Genomic DNA, 18,742 nt, shown 5'->3' with positions numbered 1-18,742 from the left:
TTGCTCGCTCCTCCTCACAAACACGGTAGCACGTGAAAGCCGACAGGGCCGCCTGGTGCAGCACGTGGCTGGAGAACCCCGGGAAAGGAAGCGAGCGGGCCACACAGCGCTGGGGAGCCCGATCTGCGTGGGGAGTCCCCGGGGGAGGCTCCCCAGTGCGGGGGGGGGGTCAGAGCCGGATCCCCACTGGGGGGTATCCCCAGGCGAGGGGGGTTGGGTTGCGGCCGTCCAGCCCCAGTGGCAATGCCCCAGGCCGCGAGGGCTCCTTGTTCTGCCTCGGCGGCCCCCCCTCCAATACCACAGCACAGCCCCCCGCATGCAGCCAACAAGAGGCAGCCAGTCTTTTCATCCCAGTACGCGCACCGCAGCTGGGGCGCGGGGGGCCTCGCAGGAGGATGGAGGGGGGGAGAGGCGGACGGAAGGGAGGACTTCAAAGCCCCGCTTGCCTCATCCCTCCTCCATCCTCGGCGGCCGCCAGCCCCTTGGAGCGGCGCCCCGCGATGCTGGGCGGGAGGTGGCGAAGGTGTTTTTGGCACTCGCCGGGCGTCTCTTCAGACGGGACGGGGGTGGAAGTTGCTGGGGGGGGGGGGAGAGAAAGGAGGGCGGCCGGCAGAGCGACGTCTGTCGGCGGGGAAATGAAAGTCAAGCCTCGGAAAGCCCCCCCACCCCTTGTTTCTGGTCCTCCTCGTGCGGTGGGGCGGGGGCGGAGAGGAGGGGGCGGGGATTGGCCGGCTGCTGCCGCCGCCCCACGCGGCGCCGGGGCTGGCGGCGCCCCCGGCGGGCTCCCCGTGCACTCCGTGCCCCTCTTGTCATGTTTGTGGTTTGGGACGAGGCGGCGAGTCCGTGCACCAAGAAAAGCCGCGCGCCCTCCAGCCCCGCCGCAGACCCCGGACAGCGCGGGCCCCGAGCACCGGCTCCCGCTCCCCACGCCGCTTTGCTCGCCGCTCCTTCGAGCCAGGGAGACGGGTCCAGAGCTGCCAGACCCTCGGCGAGGCGAGACGAGGAGCAGGCACAGGCCGGAGCCCCCCAACCGAAAGCCCGCCAAGCGCCGCCCGCCAAGCGCCGCCAGGGGCAGAGCGCGCACCCCTCCGCTGCCTCTGCCGTCGCAGCAGCAGCAGCAGCCGCCCGAGGCCAGGCGAGCAAGCGCCGATCGGCCGTCCAGCAAAGCGCGCTCACCGGCTCCCTCTCCTCCTTCCCAACAGGTGGCTCCGCGTCGCCATGGGCAGAGGGGCCGTGCAGATGCTGCTTCTCTTGGGGCTGCTGCACTGGGGCCCCGGCGGGGAGGGCAGGAAAAGCTGGAGGCGGCGTGGGCAGCAGCAGCAGCAACAACAACAACAACCGGCGGCGGGTCGGGAGCGGAGCGAGGCGGCTGGGCAGCCGGTGGAGAGCTTCCCATTGGACTTTACCGCTGTGGAGGGCAACATGGACAGTTTCATGGCTCAGATCAAGAGCCTGGCGCAGTCGCTGTACCCTTGCTCGGCGCAGAATCTGCACCAGGAGCTGAGGCTGCACATGCTGCTCAACAGCTCGGTCACCTGCAACGACGGCAGCCCCGCCGGGTGAGTGCACATGCCAAGCCTGACCCTTCTGCGATCTCCTTGCTTCGTCCCTGGCCCTTCAGGCACCTCCCCTTAGCCCATCTTCGTGGCTCCTGTGCTTAGTAGGAAGCGAAGAAACGTCTAAGCAAATAGAGCCCTTCTCCATCCTCTCTGCTTCTTTGCTGTCTCTTTTAATTTGTGCGCACAAACACACTTCCATCGGCGTGTGCTTTTGTGCTCTCCTGTTCTGTGCCCATCAGTTTTTCTTTTCTCAAGTTCATACCACTAAGAGTAAGAATCGGAGATGAACTTACTCTTAAACCTGTGCCTGAGGGCAGACAGAGCAAAAGTAGAAGTGGGTAGTAGGAAGAGAAAACTTTTTTGAATGCACCTATTGTTTTTTTCTTATTGTCCCTCATCACTTTAGTTCCTTGTATTTGCTAGATTTCCTTATACAGTAGTCTCAAGTTAGTAGCTCTCCCTTATTCCGAGGAATATGCTCTAGTCCAGAAAACAGGGACTTTGCAAAGCAGAGTGGATAAAAAAAGTTATCTCCCAGCAGTATAGTTCCTTGGAACTCTGTAGAATAGTCATTGAAGCTCTGCGGTGCCCCTGTTGTCTTTTAGATCTCAGTTCAGCTACCACAGCCCCTCTAGTATGAGCTGCTTTCTGAAACAAGAACTCTGTGAGTTCTCAAACTAGCTCCACGCAGACTCTCTGTGTATGTGCTGAGCAAACATGGATAACATCACCCACTTCTTTGTAAAGCACCATTTCTGCGGAGGGGATGCTTGACAGAGCACGCACGCGACTGTTTACTATTAATACCATTTGCTGGTCCCTCTCTGCTCCTTAGTACTTCAAAAGTGCTGAAACAATCCTTCCTAGTGTTCAAGCTCTGCTTCCACCATGTGGCCTTTGCTAAGAACGCAGCCAGTAACAGGTGGAATAACTCTTTCCTGCCTGGAAATACTTAGGAATGCTAGGAATTTGTTTAATGCATTTATTTTGGAGCAAGATGAAAGCCTGGCTCAGGGTCCCCGAGAAGGCCCTTTGATCAGACTTCGTTTGGAGCTCCTCTGACAGCCGTCCTGTTTTTTTCTCTTGTTCTTTAACCAAGTATTTTATGTAACCCTCTTGATATTATAATGAGTTGGTGTATCAAAGGGCTTGTGGCTGAGTGAGCCAGTCTCCCTAATTAAGTTCACGCTGCCTTCTGTTTGTTTTTATTTTAGCTACTACCTCAAAGAATCGAAAGGCAGTAGAAGGTGGCTGCTTTTCCTGGAAGGTGAGCTTGAGTTTTCTTTTAATTTATTTAAGCAAAGTTCAATCATTTTAGGCTCTTTTTGTAAAAAGTCGAGGGATGGCGGAAGAGCTTCCCAGCTGCTTTCTTCAAAGACTTATAGCGAGTGCTGGCTGCCTTCACTATAACCAATGTCTCCATCCTTTCCCCCCTTTTACGGTTTCATATGCCATGCCACCTGGAGGTTTGCTGGCAGCCTTAACTACTCATAAAACTTTAATCAAAGCTACTTAGTCAATCTACTTCTTGCTGTTGTTTGCTTGCAATGTTACTTTTGGCGTTGTATTTCCTAGGTTTCAATGCATACATGCAGTAAGTCTCCAAACAGATTTTGGTCTACACATATATGCTGTTTTCTCTAATTTTCTTCTGCATAATATGAAATAAATTAACTGGTACTTACATTCCGGTCCTGAACTCATCATCTGTTTGGAAATGTCCCATTTTGGAAATGTACCCTTTTGATGGTACTGTGGTCCAAGAAATAGTGTTTTCAAAATTTTGCAAGCGACCGTATGAAACTGTGGCTGAGATTTATCGTTATTAATATAGTTACTTTTCACTACAGTATTTGTTACTAAAAAAACAAAACAAAAAACCATTTTGCATGCTTTTGCCATGCAAACATCTCAGCTACAGAATTCTCTGCAGTTTACAGAAGTAGTGTTCTTTGGGTAATCGGTACTAAACACATGTGAGGTAGATGGATCCACATAGAGAAACAAGCATTTTTGGGTGCTTCTGCATAATAGTGCAAATCCAGGCCTGGTTGAAAGGTTGGATGTGCCTTTTCAGGCTCCTCAGAATATTAAATATAAGTTTGGCTAGATCTAAAACCGGAAGGCATCAGATTAATTCTCAGGAAAGTTAGATGTTGCTGAAAAGGCTTGTGGAAGTTAGCAAAATGTTCATAGGAGCACTTCAAGGCAGATCATGCTTTGGAAATGATGGCAACCTACCTTTTGAACAGCCTTATGCTGTAAGTGGCTTTTTATTTTACAGCACATACTGCTTTTAAATTACACTATATTCAGAGATAGCACTGTGCAAGGCAATCCTGCGCATGCAGTAAGGAACACTGTGTTCAGTTGGGGTTTCTTGGAGGGAAGCGTGCATAGTATCACAGTCTTAAAGTCACAACAGGGTCCCACTATCACATTATGCTGGATATTATGTAAGTGTTGTTATGCTTTTTGAAAATCCCACTGCACTATAAACCCTACTCTGTGGAACCAGGATGAGTAAAAAAATAAATTCTTTCAATTAACTTAATGACACTAATAGTTTCTTATGCAAACTACAGTCTAAAAAGATGTAATAAGTGAAACAGGATGAAATGGACTCTATCCGATTCTTGCTTTGTTTCTTTTCTGAATCAGGAGGCTGGTACTGCTTCAACAGAGAGAACTGCAACACTCGGTATGAAACAATGAGGAGACTTATGAGCTCCAAGGAGTGGCCCACTACCAGAACTGGTAAATTCTTTATTCTCACCAACCTGGGATTTACTCTATTAATTATACATTGCTTCTACTTTCTATGTTTTAGTTTACTGGAGCGCCTTGCTGCTTCATTAAGTCCAAACCATGACAGCAGTGAAGCAGCATTCCATAATGCCATTTTAAATCAAACTGAGGAGACACTTCATGGTGCAGTTGCCACTGTGGAGAAAGTCCAGCCCTGTGCCCTAGCATTGCTGACTTATCTGCAGTCAAGGAAGGATCATGAAACAGAGCTTTCTCTGCAGATCTGAGGGTGCACTTATCGGAGGGTATGCTGTCCAGACCTGATATAAGGGAAGTTAACATATTGTAATGAGATGTTGATACAGTGTGAGTATTATTGAAATGAAGTGTTTTATCTGGACTGCTATGTCGCATTTTGAAATAATTTTTTAGTAGGCTTTTTTTACAGTGGTGCTTTGATAAGTGTTCCTTTCATTGTCTTCCTATTCTTGGCTTGGATACCTCTGTGTGGGAAATGGCATTAAAAATTCAAATTGTTATAAAAATGGACTTATACTGTTTCTAGAAATCAGGAATGCTAATTTATATTGCATCTGACAGCAGGGCAGTATATTCAAACAATGTGAATGAGAACTGAAGGTAACTTTAAAGTAATATGTTTTTCTTTTTTCTTTTTAAGTTCTGCATCAGTTCCCCCCTCCTTTTAGTTTTGATTCTTTTTGTTTTTGTCTGTATTGTCCTTTTATAAATAGCTATCATTATTTTTAATGGCGAAGAACCACCTGATTGGAAGTGTATTGGACACCTGGGGGAAGCGGGACGCGGGTGGCGCTGTGGGTAAAACCTCAGTGCCTAGGACTTGTTGATTGTAAGGTTGGCGGTTCGAATCCCCGCAGCGGGGTGAGCTCCCGTCGTTCGGTCCCAGCGCCTGCCCACCTAGCAGTTTGAAAGCACCCCTAAGTGCAAGTAGATAAATAGGTACCGCTTTATAGCGGGAAGGTAAACGGCGTTTCCGTGTGCGGCACAGGTGCTGGCTCACCAGTGCAGCTTCGTCACGCTGGCCACGTGACCTGGAAGTGTCTTTGGACGGCGCCAGCTCCCGGCCTTTTAAGTGAGATGAGCACACAACCCTAGAGTCAGACACGACTGGCCCGTACGGGCATGGGTACCTTTACCTTTACCTTTTAGCCACCTGATTGGAAGTGTATTGGACACCTGGGGGAAGAGCACACCTGGGAATAGCGACCCATGAACACTTTCTGTGTCCGTACCTTCAGTAAAGTGGGCAGCGATGATAGTGACTCCCTCATCAGTTGCCTGTAGGGATAGCAATGAGTTGTAAATCTCCTAAATAAGTCATAAATCTTCAAGATATGCAGAGAGACCTGTTAAGCAAATTCTACCAGAGGCTTGTTCAAGAGTGCATTCATCTCTCTGGCTCCAGGAAACACAAACATCCCATAGGGTGTTATTCAGGGAGGGTGAAGTAGATGGCACATTGTGAGCAGACACCGGAGGGCTAAAGCCATCCATTATTTTCCTTGCTTAGCACATTTACATCATCACAGGTATAAGCACTAGTTCAGAAAAACATCTGGCAGCCATGGGGGCTGGGATCAGGTATTGGCATAGCTGTCAACTTTTCCATTTTCTTGCGAGGACTCCTATTCAGAATATGGGAATTTCCCTTAAAAAAAGGAAAACGTTGACAGCTATGGGTATTGGTTTTTGGCCAGCACTTAACGGTTGGTGTTGGGACCTCACTGCCTAATTCAGCCTTCCACATCCTGCTACCTTCCAGATGTGTGGAACTCTAATTTCCCATCAGCCCCAACCAGCAAGGCCAATGGACAGGGATTATCAGATGCAGCCTTTCTCAACCTTGGGTCCCCATATGTTTTTGGCCTACAACTCCCATGATCCCTAGCTCACAGGACCAGTGGTCAGGGATGATGGGAGTTGTAGGCAAAAAACATCTGAGGACCCAAGGTTGAGAAAGCCTGCATAGAATCATAGAGTTGGAAGGGACTCTGAGGATCATCTGGTCCAACCTCCTGCAATTCAGGAATATGCAGCTGTCCCATACGGGGATCAAACCTGCAACCTTGGCACTATCAGCACCATGCTCTAACCAGCTGAGCTATACAGGCTGATAAGCATTGTAGTTCAACAATTTCCAGAGGATCACAAGTTCCCGTTTCTGTTTTTTAAAAAATTCTGCATAATACTCTTGTCTCTTTGGATGGAGAGATTTGAAAAAAAGATAGGGATCCTACATCTTTAATTCTTGTGTACTTCATACTCTAGTGAAATATCCACCTCTATGATTCTATGTGTATGCATCTGCTTATTTGCCTGGAGTAGGAATTGGCTTCTTATTTGAAATTTTAGAGTTTCAGTTTGGGAAGTGTATATATAATTTGTATCATTTTACTTCAGCCTCTCTTTCTTGATTCCCTTCCTCTTCTCTATTCCTTTAATGGCACAAACATGGATACATTAGGGGATGATTTATTGGATACACTGTATTCTTTTAAATTCTGAGAAACTAGGAAATAATTTATTGTCTGCACTTTATTCTTGCAAATGCTGAGATCTACATACATAAGGCATGGGCCAGATTAAAGGCCTGTTCTTGGAGATATGTGTACAAAGTCCTTGCCTCTTTAGCATCTTTTGTTTTCTGTTACTTTCAAATGTTCTCCACACATTGCTGCTTTGATATCTGACAGATGTTTTTCTTTTTGAATATATTTTTATTCTCCCATCTACAGGAACTGGTATTCTGTCATCGCAACCGGAGGAAAATCCACACTGGTGGAATGCAAACATGGTGTAAGTAGGGGAATGATTGTGTGAGTTGGGAGGAACACAACAGATGTGATGAAGCAAGCAATATACAGGGACTGGAATCAAAGTCCTTTGTGGCTGTAAAATGTCAAAATGGGTAGGATAGCATAATTGACAACTTCAGTTTGTTTATTTGAGGGTATTTGTACCCCATCTACTAACCAAAGTTTTCAAGGCGGCTTACAATATATTTCAAACACAGTAAAAGAGATGGTGATACAAATGTCACTACAGCAAAGCAAAAAGCCCGCCATCCCTTTGTTGTCTGATGTTCCAGCAAATGCCATCCTATATAGTCAAATCTCCTGGCTGTTGAAGCAGCTAGAGTTCTATATAGTCCAGGAAGTCTTTACTGGGTGGCTGGTGCTCATGTCTCTCACAGCCCCAACCCTAGTGGTAGACACAGGAGGTACTGGGTGGAGCAAAGATGCTACCATGCCTTCATTTGCATTATATTCAGGAAGAGAAACTAGATGGAGAAAACAAGAATACCCCCAAAAGCTTCTTCATCGATGTAGGAACATGGCGGGCAGATAAGGGTTTGGGACTACTTAAAAGTATGACATGGTTGCCGTAGCAAACACTGGCAGTATGTAAGGGGCTGGCACATGTCTCCATGCGTGCTGTAGGCTGTGATATATATCTGCATTTGGGCATGTGTGTTTCCTTTTCAGGCTTTATGCCTTTATCATGTCAGGGGTACACAGGGATATGTGCCTGTTTTGCAAAGTGTAAAACACACTGTTAATGTCCGTTAAACAAACACAGTGCTCCTTGAGTGAGTTCTTTCTGGGAGTATCCAGCTGGTACCATGAGATTTGAATGGGCATGAAATTGGTCTCTTTCCGACTCCCTTTGGGTTTAATTTGCTTGACCCCTGCTTCACCCCTCCCTGCATGTCAGAGGAATAATGGCGCTCACATATCTCTTGTCTCTTGCAGTTTCATCCCCTATTGCTCAAGCGATGTCTGGAGCGGAGCCTCTGCCAGGATTGAGAAAAGTGAGTGCTTCTGATAGGCTCCTGCTGCCAGACAGACATTATGCATTAAAGGGGATATGGCCCAACTTCTCTACAGTTATGCAAATGAAGAAATGGTTCTTGCCAATGGGCAGGAAGGAATAATAAATATTCTCCAGATAAAACATCCGCTTGCTAACTCTGCTTTGTCATGGTTCAGAGCCCCATCACGCAGCAGTAGCCTGAAGGGAATAGCTGCATCCTGAATGTCTGAGGCCCAGCCAGTCTGTTTAGCTAAATGTCCCCCACTCCTCCACACTCCCCCCCCCCCCGCAGCAGCCAGGATTTGGTAGGGAAGAACTAAACAATGCCAGGATTCACAGGCTGAATCATGAATGCTCCCAAGGATGGGTTTGAGGGACTTGATCACCTAAACCTATCACCAAAAAATGACACAGACAGGCCAGAGAAAAACTGTATTTTGATGGATGTTGACCTAAATGCAGTTCAAAAGTTTGGAGCTACCAGCATCGTTGGCTCAGTAGATCAAGTTTGGGGAAGCTTTGACTCTTCAGATGTTACTAATCTGCAACTCCCATCAGCTCCTGCAAGCGTGGTCAATGGCCGTGGATAATGGGAGCAGCAGTTAAGCAACATCTGGAAGGGCAATGGTTTCCCCACAGCTGCAGCAGTTCAAATCTGAATCCTATTATAGTCCTTTCCTCTCGTTAATTCACTGGTCCCTTCAGGATGACTCTTTTCCTCTTGGTGGCAACTGCTGATACCTTGGCTTGTCGGGTGCCTCTGGTAAAAAGATAGGGCTCCCTCATGAACTTTTAATACCCTTGCAGGAGAGGGAGCTTCAGAAGCTGGCATGACAAGGTCCACCTGCTGAAATTCCCTCTTCTACAAGGTTGTTTAGAGCAGTGTTTCCCAACCTTTTTCCGACTGTGGCCCATTTCCAATCCTGTTTCCTTCCTGTGCCCCCCTCTGGTGTAGCCAAGGAGGGAGGATGGGGGCAACCCCCCCCCCAAATAAGTAAAAATCATTACAAATCTAAGGTTCTCTCCCCCAACTTAAACCCTGGCTATGCCCATGCCCCTCCATCCTACCAGTAGAAAGTTAGCTATTTAAATGTTTTGTTTGTAAATAGAATATGCATTATTTATAATTTATACAAAATACAATTACTGGTACATAAAATGGTAGGAACCTAATGAAATATTGTTGAAGCAGAAAAACATAGAATCACAGAGCTAGAAGGGTCCCCATCTTTCTAGTGCAATCCCCTGCAACGTAGGAAACTCAGCTAAAGCATCCATGACAGATGCCCACCCAAGCTCTGCTTAGAAACCTCCAAGGGAGGACAGTCCAGAACCTCCCGAGAGAGATCCATCTTCCATGCATTATAAAAAGCAAACAACACTTATTTGACCCCAGTCATCTGACACAGAGGGGGAAACCTACAGATATAGTCCAAAAGGTGCACAGGGAGTTATATATATATATATGGGAGAATTTTAAAAAGCAAGTGGTCCTCACTGATCTGGTGCAAAAAGATCTTTTCACCTGGAGGAGCTCTGGCTGCCTAGATAAAACACTATAGTCCCACACAGCCTTACCCAGGAGTGAACTCAGTGCGGTTTTCTTCTGAGTAGTTATTTACTAGATGCTAGTCAGCAGCACCAGACGATCCCGCTTGGCTAGGCGCTGGGATGGATTTCACTCCATGCCTTGCAGAGCGGGCTGACACTGCTGACGGGCCCTGCACCCCTAGGCAACATCCAAAGGCCCCGATCCGGCTAGACGCTGGGGTGGATTGCATCCTGTTCCCGTAGAGTCTGGCCCAGCACTGGCAACAGCAACAAGCAGCTCTGGCTCGCCCAGACTTGCCCATTCCACCCCACCACCGTACTTACCTGACCTGCTTGTGATTGGCCAAGTGGATAGCTAGCCAATCAGGATTTTAAAAAATTAAAAGATTTTTTTTTAAATTTACTTCTCACTTCCCTCTGTGGCCCCCTACCCTTGTGCTGTGCCCCACCTTTACACATTTTTCACCTGTGGCCCCTGTAGACTATCCTGGGGGGGGCCGCCGATTGGGAAACACTGGTTTAGAGGCACAGGGGTGCTGTCTCTTTTACCCTACTACAGTGGTACCTTGGGTTACATACACTTCAGGTTACATGCGCTTCAGGTTACAGACTCCGCTAACCCAGAAATAGTACCTTGGGTTAAGAACTTTGCTTCAGGATGAGAACAGTAATCGTGCACCAGCGGTGTGGCGACAGCAGGAGGCTAAAGCTAAAGTGGTGTTTCAGGTTAAGAACAGTTTCAGGTTAAGAACAGACCTCCAGAACAAATTAAGTACTTAACCCGAGGTACCACTGTAATAATGTATCACAACATAACAGTCCTGCATGAGAATACTTAACATTTCACAATCCTGCCTCTTATAACAGTACAAGATTAACATCTGGTTCAATGAAGCATTTCTGACATAAAAAAGGACAGAGAAGAAAAAAACAATATCCTTTATTCCAACAGACTATTTCAGTCAGTCAGCATTTTTGAAGTGGGTTGAGCAGATCTACTGCCTTGACTTCAGAGACATCGATAGAGGAAGTTATTTGAGCCACCAGTTTTGAGAGGGTGAGCAGATTCAACTGCCTTATCTGTATTTCCTTAAGAAAGAGTTTCTTGAAATACTTCAGGAACAAAGGATATTGTTTTTCCCCCCTTACCCTGCTGATCTTGGTGTTTCCCAAGTAGCATTGGTCCTCAGGTGAGCACCATGGTAGCTATAAATTTGAACTGCAGGCACATCTAGTACTTCCACTGGCCTTGTGTGTAACTTCAGAGAGCCAGGATTGGTTGCCACCGTTTTAGGCTGTGTGTGTATCTTTTCTCTTTGCCTTAAAGACAACAAAGGGATTTCTGATACATTAAAAACTTGACAGTTCCCCTATGGCATAAGCTTTCACCACATAGGTAAATCAAAAACCAATAATAATGGATCTTCACTTATTATGTTGTGGAAGGTTGTTGAGCTGCTTTTCTGTCTTTTGCCTAGAGGTGGTAGCATTTCAGAGATGGGAGATATAACCTTGTGCAAAATTACGTTCTAGTGATTTTAGGGCTGAGACATCAGGTGACGAAAGATACTGAGTTCTGCTAGCAGAAACCCACACAAGAGCCTCTGCTTGTGAAGTGGGACTTTCCTCTATCCCACGAAATTGCCTCGGCGGAGACGTATTAGAAGGACAAGTGGGGACAGTGTGCAGGAGAAAGAGAGGGGAAGATGGTTCTGTCTGGCAAGCTGAAATGCTCATGCTGATGGAACAATTGCTATAGCACTTTGTTAATTCTTCTCAGTACACATGGCTAGACCCACAAGCACCAGCCAGGTTCCCACAGAATTTTGTTTGCAACAGAACTATTTTTAAAAACAAAATTTAATTACATTTAAATTCTGCCTCCCCTTCAAGGAGTTCAAGGCAGCACCCACGGTCTTCCCCACTCCACTTCATCCTTGCAACAAGGTTAGGCTGAGAGATACTGAGTGGCCCAAGGTTACCCAGAAAGCTTCATGTCTGAGTGGTGACCCTGCTCTCCCAGGTCCTTGTCTGAGACTCTATAAAGATGTTGTCTGTTCTTCCAATTCATATAGGCCACAAGCCTTCAGTGGAGAGGAATGGGAAAATGTTTTAACTAAACTGCAGCTTAAGCAATTTTGTTTACTGTGCACTTTTTTCTTTTCTTCCTCCTCCCCACAGATGAATTTGTCTTCATGGGTGCCCTTATCATTCAAGAGGTTGTAAAAGAGTTGGTGGGAAAAGGTCTTGGGAATGCCAAAGTCCTCCTACTAGCAGGAAGCAGGTGTGTGTATACAAGGACTGTCTAGAAAGTGTCTGTCTGTCTGTCTCTCTCTCTCTCTCTGTGTATGGGGGAAGATTGCCGATTGACTTGTTGGTGATGGGCATGACTTTTATACCACAGGCCCCCTTGCCCTCTTGATGGAAAAAAGTACTGAAATTAACAAAGGCTACCTTTATCTTGATTTCTGCATATTTGTGATTGTCCTACTTTGTGGTGTTAGAAGATGCATTTCAATATGCTTCTTGAACAGTAGCAGCACTTTTGGATGAGGAAAAAGGGGGACTTCTATGTGAGATTCCAGTAATGTCTACAACCGATGCCGTAATACTGGGGGGTATCTGAACTGGTTATTACATTTGTGTAGTGGAATACTTTGATGTCAAGGTGCTTGGGTTTATTCTCCTCAAATTAACCTTCCAGCAGGTGATACAGCTCACTAGCTTAAAGTGGTAGATCTCTGGGTTGAATGGCAGTAGATCAGCAAGGATTTTAGACTTTCAATTGTTTAACAGTAGCAAGCACCAAATGAGCCCCCACCTTCCCCCATCAAATTAAAATGCTGAAATAAAACTTGGGAGAACCAGCAAAGGATTTTTATATGGGGGAACTGTGAGCTCTGACCAGTTACGATGCCTAGGATAGAATCTTGTACTCAGAAGCAGTTCAGTGATGAAATGTCCAAGTGAGTATCTTTTGCACCTGTCTCCAGAGATAGCAGGATTCTACTGAAATCAAAAGTAGATCCCACAAGCAGCCACTGTCTCTTCCAAGAAGTCATCTTGTTAGGTTAGGTCAGGGGTAGGCAGCCTAAGGCCCGGGGACCGGATCTGGCCCAGTCACCTTCTGAATCTGGCCCACGGACGGTCCAGGAATCAGCGTGTTTTTAAATTAGTAGAATCTCTGGGTTATTTGTGGGGCCTGCCTGGTGTTTTTACATGAGTAGAATATGTGCTTTTATTCAGAATGCATCTCTGGGTTATTTGTGGGGCATAGGAATTAGTTTATATATTTTTTCCAAAATATAGTCCGGCCCACCACATGGTCTGAGGGACGGTGGACCAGCCCACGGCTGAAAAAGGTTGCTGGTTAGGTTTTCCAAGCACCCACCATTCCTTTAATTTCTAGAAAATGGAATTCTAGAGTTGGAAGGTGCATGAAGGTTGCAATTCTGCACCCTTTTACATGGGAGCAAACTGCATGCATAGGATTGCACTGTTAAGATAATGCAACCCTCTAAGGCAGGATTGGCACCATCCCAATTCTTTTATTCAGTAGCTTCCTATCTTGCCACATTCCTTAACAAATCAAAACAGTCATAGTGTTCTGTGCTGTTTTATTTGTCTGAAGCATCTTTGGAATATAGCCAATATATAAGGTTAAAGGTTTAATTACAATCAAGCAGTAATTTTTGTTAAATAAAAAAATGCTAATGAGCACAATTTACAAAACAAGGCACACCAGAAGAGCACCCTATGAATCAGATGTGGATGACAGGTGTTTAGAGAATCATGGCCCTTCTGTAAGCAATCCTGAATACGTCTGTGGTTGTGTTACAGTCTTATTTGAAAGACTGATGCTGTCATTGCAGTGCTGGTGGAACGGGGGTCCTCCTGAATGTAGATCGAGTAGCCGAGCAGCTGGAAGAGATGGGGTATCCTGGGATTCAGGTCCGTGGCCTTGCAGACTCTGGATGGTTCCTGGACAATAAACAGTATCGTAGAACAGACTGCATTGATACCATAACCTGCGCCCCTACAGAAGCCATCAGGAGAGGAATTAGGTACTGAAGTATTCTAAAGTATCCTTTTCAAGACTGGGCAGAGACACCTAGTCTTCCTTTCTTTCTGTGATAATAAGAAGTATCTATTACCTTTAGCTGATAAAGTTCTATTTGGAAAAGAAATAATATTAATGAAATGTGGCTGAGTAGAAGGTGTCCCCTGTATTGTAATCTGGCACGAAAGTAAGACAAGTAGAATTTTCTTCTTGCTGAAATGTATGATTTGTTCAGTTTGCAGCTCTGCTGCCCTCTGCTGTCTGTAATTTTTGCAACTTGCACATTTTTGGATCTCCGCTGCAGAACAAGCTTCTGTAATTAACTCTTATCATTCCATCTTTCAGGTATTGGAACGGACTTGTTCCTGAACGCTGCAAGATGCAGTTTAAAGAGGGAGAGGAATGGAATTGTTTCTTTGGCTATAAAATTTATCCCACGCTGCGATGTAAGTATGAAATGGAGAGTTTTCTGCTTTCTGTTTGCTGATCTGAAATGCGCTTCAGAAGATTCCTCATTATCAGTATTGGCAAGGGCCAGCAGTGCCAATGCATTGAAGACTTTAATGGATAGTCGTGGGCCTTTTAACAGGAAGAATTTCTGACTCCCAGTTGCTTAGCAGTAGTAATATCTAAGTGAATTGTTGGATTTGAATAAATATTACCACTCAGAATAGATGTTCCTTGAGATGCTGAAGGAACGCTGACAACTTACAGTTTTATAAACAAAACCTACTATATTGTTAAGAAAGGATTCCATTCCCTATTGCGGTAACATACCAGAATCAAAATAACCTTGAAAGATAAGCAAGTGTACAGTGGTACCTCGGGTTACATACGCTTCAGGTTACAGACTCCGCTAACCCAGAAATAGTGCTTCAGGTTAAGAACTTTGCTTCAGGATGAGAACAGAAATCATGCTCCAGCGGTGCGTTGGCAGCAGGAGGCCCCATTAGCTAAAGTGGTGCTTCAGGTTAAGAACAGTTTCAGGTTAAGTACGGACCTCTGGAGCGAATTAAGTACTTAACCTGAGGTACCACTGTATTCTTAATTTTATGCCTCACTGACTAAAATTGTGCATTTTAAGCTTTAGCTGATTAAACCAATGGAAGTTTGCATCCCTGATAATGGGGAAACCTTTCCTCAATTCTTCTTGCTGCAGGTCCTGTGTTTATAGTACAGTGGCTCTTCGATGAAGCCCAGCTCACCGTGGACAATGTACATTTGACTGGCCAGCCAGTGCAGGAGGGGCAGTGGCTATACATCCAGAACTTGGGTCGTGAACTTAGGAACACCCTTAAAGATGTGACGTTAGTCTTGCCTCTTCTCTTTTCCTAAATACTTTCCAATATTAGCTGCCCTGAGCGGTCTTGGCTGGGGAGGGCGGGGTATAAATAAATTATTATTATTATTATTATTATTATTATTATTATTATTATTATTAATGATAATAATAATATGTTCTTCTAAAGATGTGGTCTGGAAACCACATTCTTTTTAAGATCACTGTGTGGTTTTTGTTTTGTTTTTAAATTGAGAACTTCCAATATCCTAACAATAAGGCTAAAGGTAAAGGTAAAGGGACCCCTGACCATTAGGTCCAGTCGTGGCCGACTCTGGGGTTGGGGCGCTCATCTCGCTTTATTGGCCAAGGGAGCCGGCGTACAGCTTCCGGGTCATGTGGCCAGCATGACTAAGCCGCTTCTGGTGAACCAGAGCAGCGCACGGAAACGCTGTTTACCTTCCCGCCAGAGCGGTACCTATTTATCTACTTGCACTTGATGTGCTTTCGAACTGCTAGGTTGGCAGGAGCAGGGACCGAGCAACGGGAGTTCACCCCATCAAGGGGATTTGAACTGCTGACCTTCTGATTGGCAAGTCCTAGGCTCTGTGGTTTAACCCACAGCACCACCCGCGTCCCACATAACTTCCAATATCCTAACAATAAGGCTACATATACACTATACATTTAAATCACCTTTCCCTGTCTCAAAGAATTCTGGGCACTGTAGTTTGTTAATGGCTTCTGGGAATTGTAACTCTGTGAGGGGTAAACTACGGTGCCCAGAATTCTTTGTGGGAAATAATGTTTATTGAATGCACTTTAAAGGTATAGTGTAGACTTAGCCTAAGACGTGTTGTCAGATAAATTCTCGACTTACTGCCTACATTCATTCTGTGTTAGGAATCTGGTTTGTTTTGCGAGCCACCAAAAATAATTGGAGGAAATTTTGCTTGAAATTTGCTGCTGATCTTGTAGCAGCCACTGTGTCCAGTCACAGTTATCCCTACAAATAAAGCACAAGGATACCCAAAGTCATATTGTGAGGAATGACCAAACACTGGGTTGCTGGGAAGGAAATGTATCAATATCTTGCATTGCTCCTATCACACCCTATTCTATATCTTGTTCTTTTCTGCTTCAGTGCCAGCTTTGCTCCCGCTTGTTTGTCTCATGAGATCATCACACGCAAGTAAGTACCTAGGTTGGGGAGATGAATTCTCCCTCTTGCTTAGTACTTTCTTCTATTTGTGGGGGCTACAGTGCAGCCCTAGCCATGTCTACTGAGAAGTAAGTCCTATTGAATTCAGTGGGATATACTCCCAGGGAAGTAGGATTGGGATTACAGCCTTGGTACCGAAGAGAGCACCAGGGAAGACAGTTCCCCAGCCGCCCACTTGGGAAGGCTCACTAGAAAATGGCAAAAGGTCCTGATAAGCAGAAGTAATTTCTCCTATGTCTTGAGGAACTTCTTTAACCCTCTAGGAGCCAATGTAAGTTGGCTCCTGTGTTATCTCGCATTTGATTCTGAAAAGAATGACGCAGAGACCTCAGAGGCATTGCAGAACGCCCACATTCTCACTGATACTATTTCTGTGCTGCATCTGTCAAGAGCTTATTCTGTCCCCTTCCTTGCAGACACATCACGATGGCATAATGCCTGCATGTGACTTAGGTCCATGTTCTTGGTGGCCAGTGGGAGGAATTCAATGTAGCGCTGTGGCAATTGTTCCATCAACGCAAGCATTTCAGCTTGCCAGGTGGAACAATTCCCCCATCCCTCTCCCCATGTGTTGTTCGGGGGGGGGGGATTCTCCTGAACTTCCCCGATCCAATTTTGTGGGGCACCTGTGAAGGGAGGAACCCCATTAGTGGAAGTCTTTTTGCGAGCTTCCACTAGCAGAACACGTCGACGGAATCCCATTTTGAGCAGCTGTTCTTCTGATCACAGCCTTTCTATTTTGGAGCGTGCAAAAAGTTAAGCGCTAATGAACATGAACAATAACAGTGATGCAACTTGTGTGGTTTGTGTCTGCAGTCATTGGACAGACATCCAAGTGAAAGGGACCTCTTTACCCCGCGCCCTGCACTGCTGGGATCGCAGCCTCCACGACAGCAACAAGAATGGGAAAGCTCCGCTGAAAGGCTGCCCTGTCCATCTGATTGACAGCTGTCCCTGGCCACACTGCAACCCCTCATGCCCTACCATCCGGGACCAGTACACAGGACAAGAGATGAACGTGATCCAGTTTCTCATGCATATGGGGTTTGATGTGCAGAAGATGGCGCAGCAGCAGGGTCTGGAGCCCAGTAAACTGCTGGGGATGCTGAGTAGTGGTAGCTAGGAGAGTTTTCCACTAAGGAGGACTGCATGACTGCGTATAGAGCAGGAGCCTTTTAGCTCCCCTCTCAAACTTCCTGCCCTCCTTGCTCACTTTCATAACATAAGCATCTACACAGACACATACAGGCACAAGTCATGCACGCACACTCTGGCACAGTTAGTAATATCAGGATAAAGTGAACACCAGTTGATTGAAATGTTACCTCTACTTCAGGGGACAGTCTCAGCTAAGCGTCACCTCTGTCTGCAATAATTCACTAACGGTCTGCAGGGAGCGCATAGAAAATCACAAACCCTCTCCAGAGTTAAAAGGACTGTTTACCTTTTGCCTTTTCCAAGAACTTTTCACACCATGAGACTGACAACAAAAGGTGCTTTGGGGGGCAAAAAGAAAAGGACTGGATTATTTGTCCAATTAGAAATGATGAAGGTATAGCTGATTATATGACTTCCTGGAGGCCAGCATCTCACGATGTAACATAATAATGTACAAACCGAGCACACAGGCTAGAAAAGGACTTATCTTGTACTCAATTTACTTTTGTATTATTTTATAAAATGATTTTTATTAATTTTTAAAGAAATAAGCAAGAAATATAAGATTAATGATATTGTTTTGTAACATATTTTTTTAAATAATGAAGAAAAAAACACCTTGTGCTATTTTTTGGCAATGTGAAAATATTTATTTTAATATGTAAATGCTATTTATAAGGGCTGACCCAAGATATGCTCACATGTTGTTGTAAAGTTGTAAATACTTCTCCTTTGGAAAGGTTTTCCTTCTGATCACATATGTGTGAGAAAGGGCAAGGGTCAGCAGTGGCATTATTATTATTATTATTATTATTATTATTATTATTATTATTATTATTCAAATTGTTTATTAGATCCCCATGACTCTTTTGAAGTATGTTTCTTGTTGTTTGTGAAAGGGGGAAAGATTATCAACCACAGCCTCAGTAAAGAGCTTTTATCCTTCCTGCTCACCTACGTTCTCTCCATCTTTTGTTCAGAGAGGACTGTGTCCTTACCTGTGAATCAGATCCTGGAGATATCCCAGATAATTTCTGCCCTTAACAGTGGAGTAGCTGGTTTTGAAGTATATGGATGTTACTGCTCAGAAATAGCCCATCACTTTTCTTCTGTGCTGTTAAATTTTAGTTGCAGCATTATGTCATTAAAAGCTTCCATGCTTGTCAGGGTTGAGGGCTAATGCAAATTCCAGACTCCTTCCAACACCAAGCAAGGACTTGGCAGATATTCTGCAGTCATCTCTGGCTTGATTTCCAGGAATCAACTCACATCTGGTTGAGCCTTTTCTCTCTGGACTTTAAGGCTATAATAAT

General features: G+C 45.4%; 1 protein-coding gene and 2 long non-coding RNA genes across 3 annotated transcripts in view; 2 read left to right on the top strand and 1 right to left on the bottom strand.

The window, feature by feature from the left end:
* Positions 1-18,742, top strand: part of LOC309363632 — a 92,375-nt gene that overhangs the window by 56,846 nt on the left and 16,787 nt on the right. The gene's annotated exons all lie outside the window — the stretch shown is intronic.
* NOTUM (notum, palmitoleoyl-protein carboxylesterase) lies at positions 1,177-18,382 on the top strand. The gene is made up of 11 exons (XM_081899973.1): positions 1,177-1,559; positions 2,774-2,826; positions 4,221-4,316; positions 7,082-7,142; positions 8,099-8,157; positions 11,892-11,994; positions 13,583-13,774; positions 14,116-14,216; positions 14,930-15,077; positions 16,194-16,241; positions 17,088-18,382. The coding sequence occupies exons 1-11, from the start codon at positions 1,219-1,221 to the stop codon at positions 17,392-17,394; spliced, it is 1,509 nt and encodes a 502-aa protein (XP_081756099.1). The 5' UTR covers positions 1,177-1,218; the 3' UTR covers positions 17,395-18,382.
* Positions 14,240-14,930, bottom strand: LOC309363631. The gene is made up of 3 exons (XR_014165492.1): positions 14,796-14,930; positions 14,544-14,562; positions 14,240-14,459 (listed from the first exon to the last, which is right to left on the bottom strand). It is a non-coding gene; the product is annotated as an uncharacterized lncRNA (long non-coding RNA).

The sequence above is a fragment of the Podarcis melisellensis genome (assembly GCF_964234715.1).
Source record: "Podarcis melisellensis genome assembly, chromosome: 2".
Lineage (NCBI taxonomy): Eukaryota > Metazoa > Chordata > Lepidosauria > Squamata > Lacertidae > Podarcis > Podarcis melisellensis.
The sequence above is the reverse complement of the archived record's forward strand: the minus strand, read 5'-3'. Positions and strand labels throughout refer to the sequence as shown.

Excerpts from the sequence above, each read along its gene's own strand:
- NOTUM (XM_081899973.1), top strand. The coding sequence starts at position 1,219 with ATGGGCAGAGGGGCCGTGCAGATGCTGCTTCTCTTGGGGCTGCTGCAC. Across the intron at positions 2,827-4,220 it reads GTGGCTGCTTTTCCTGGAAG|GAGGCTGGTACTGCTTCAAC; the intron begins GTGAGCTTGAGT and ends TTTCTGAATCAG. Across the intron at positions 11,995-13,582 it reads CTCCTACTAGCAGGAAGCAG|TGCTGGTGGAACGGGGGTCC; the intron begins GTGTGTGTATAC and ends CTGTCATTGCAG.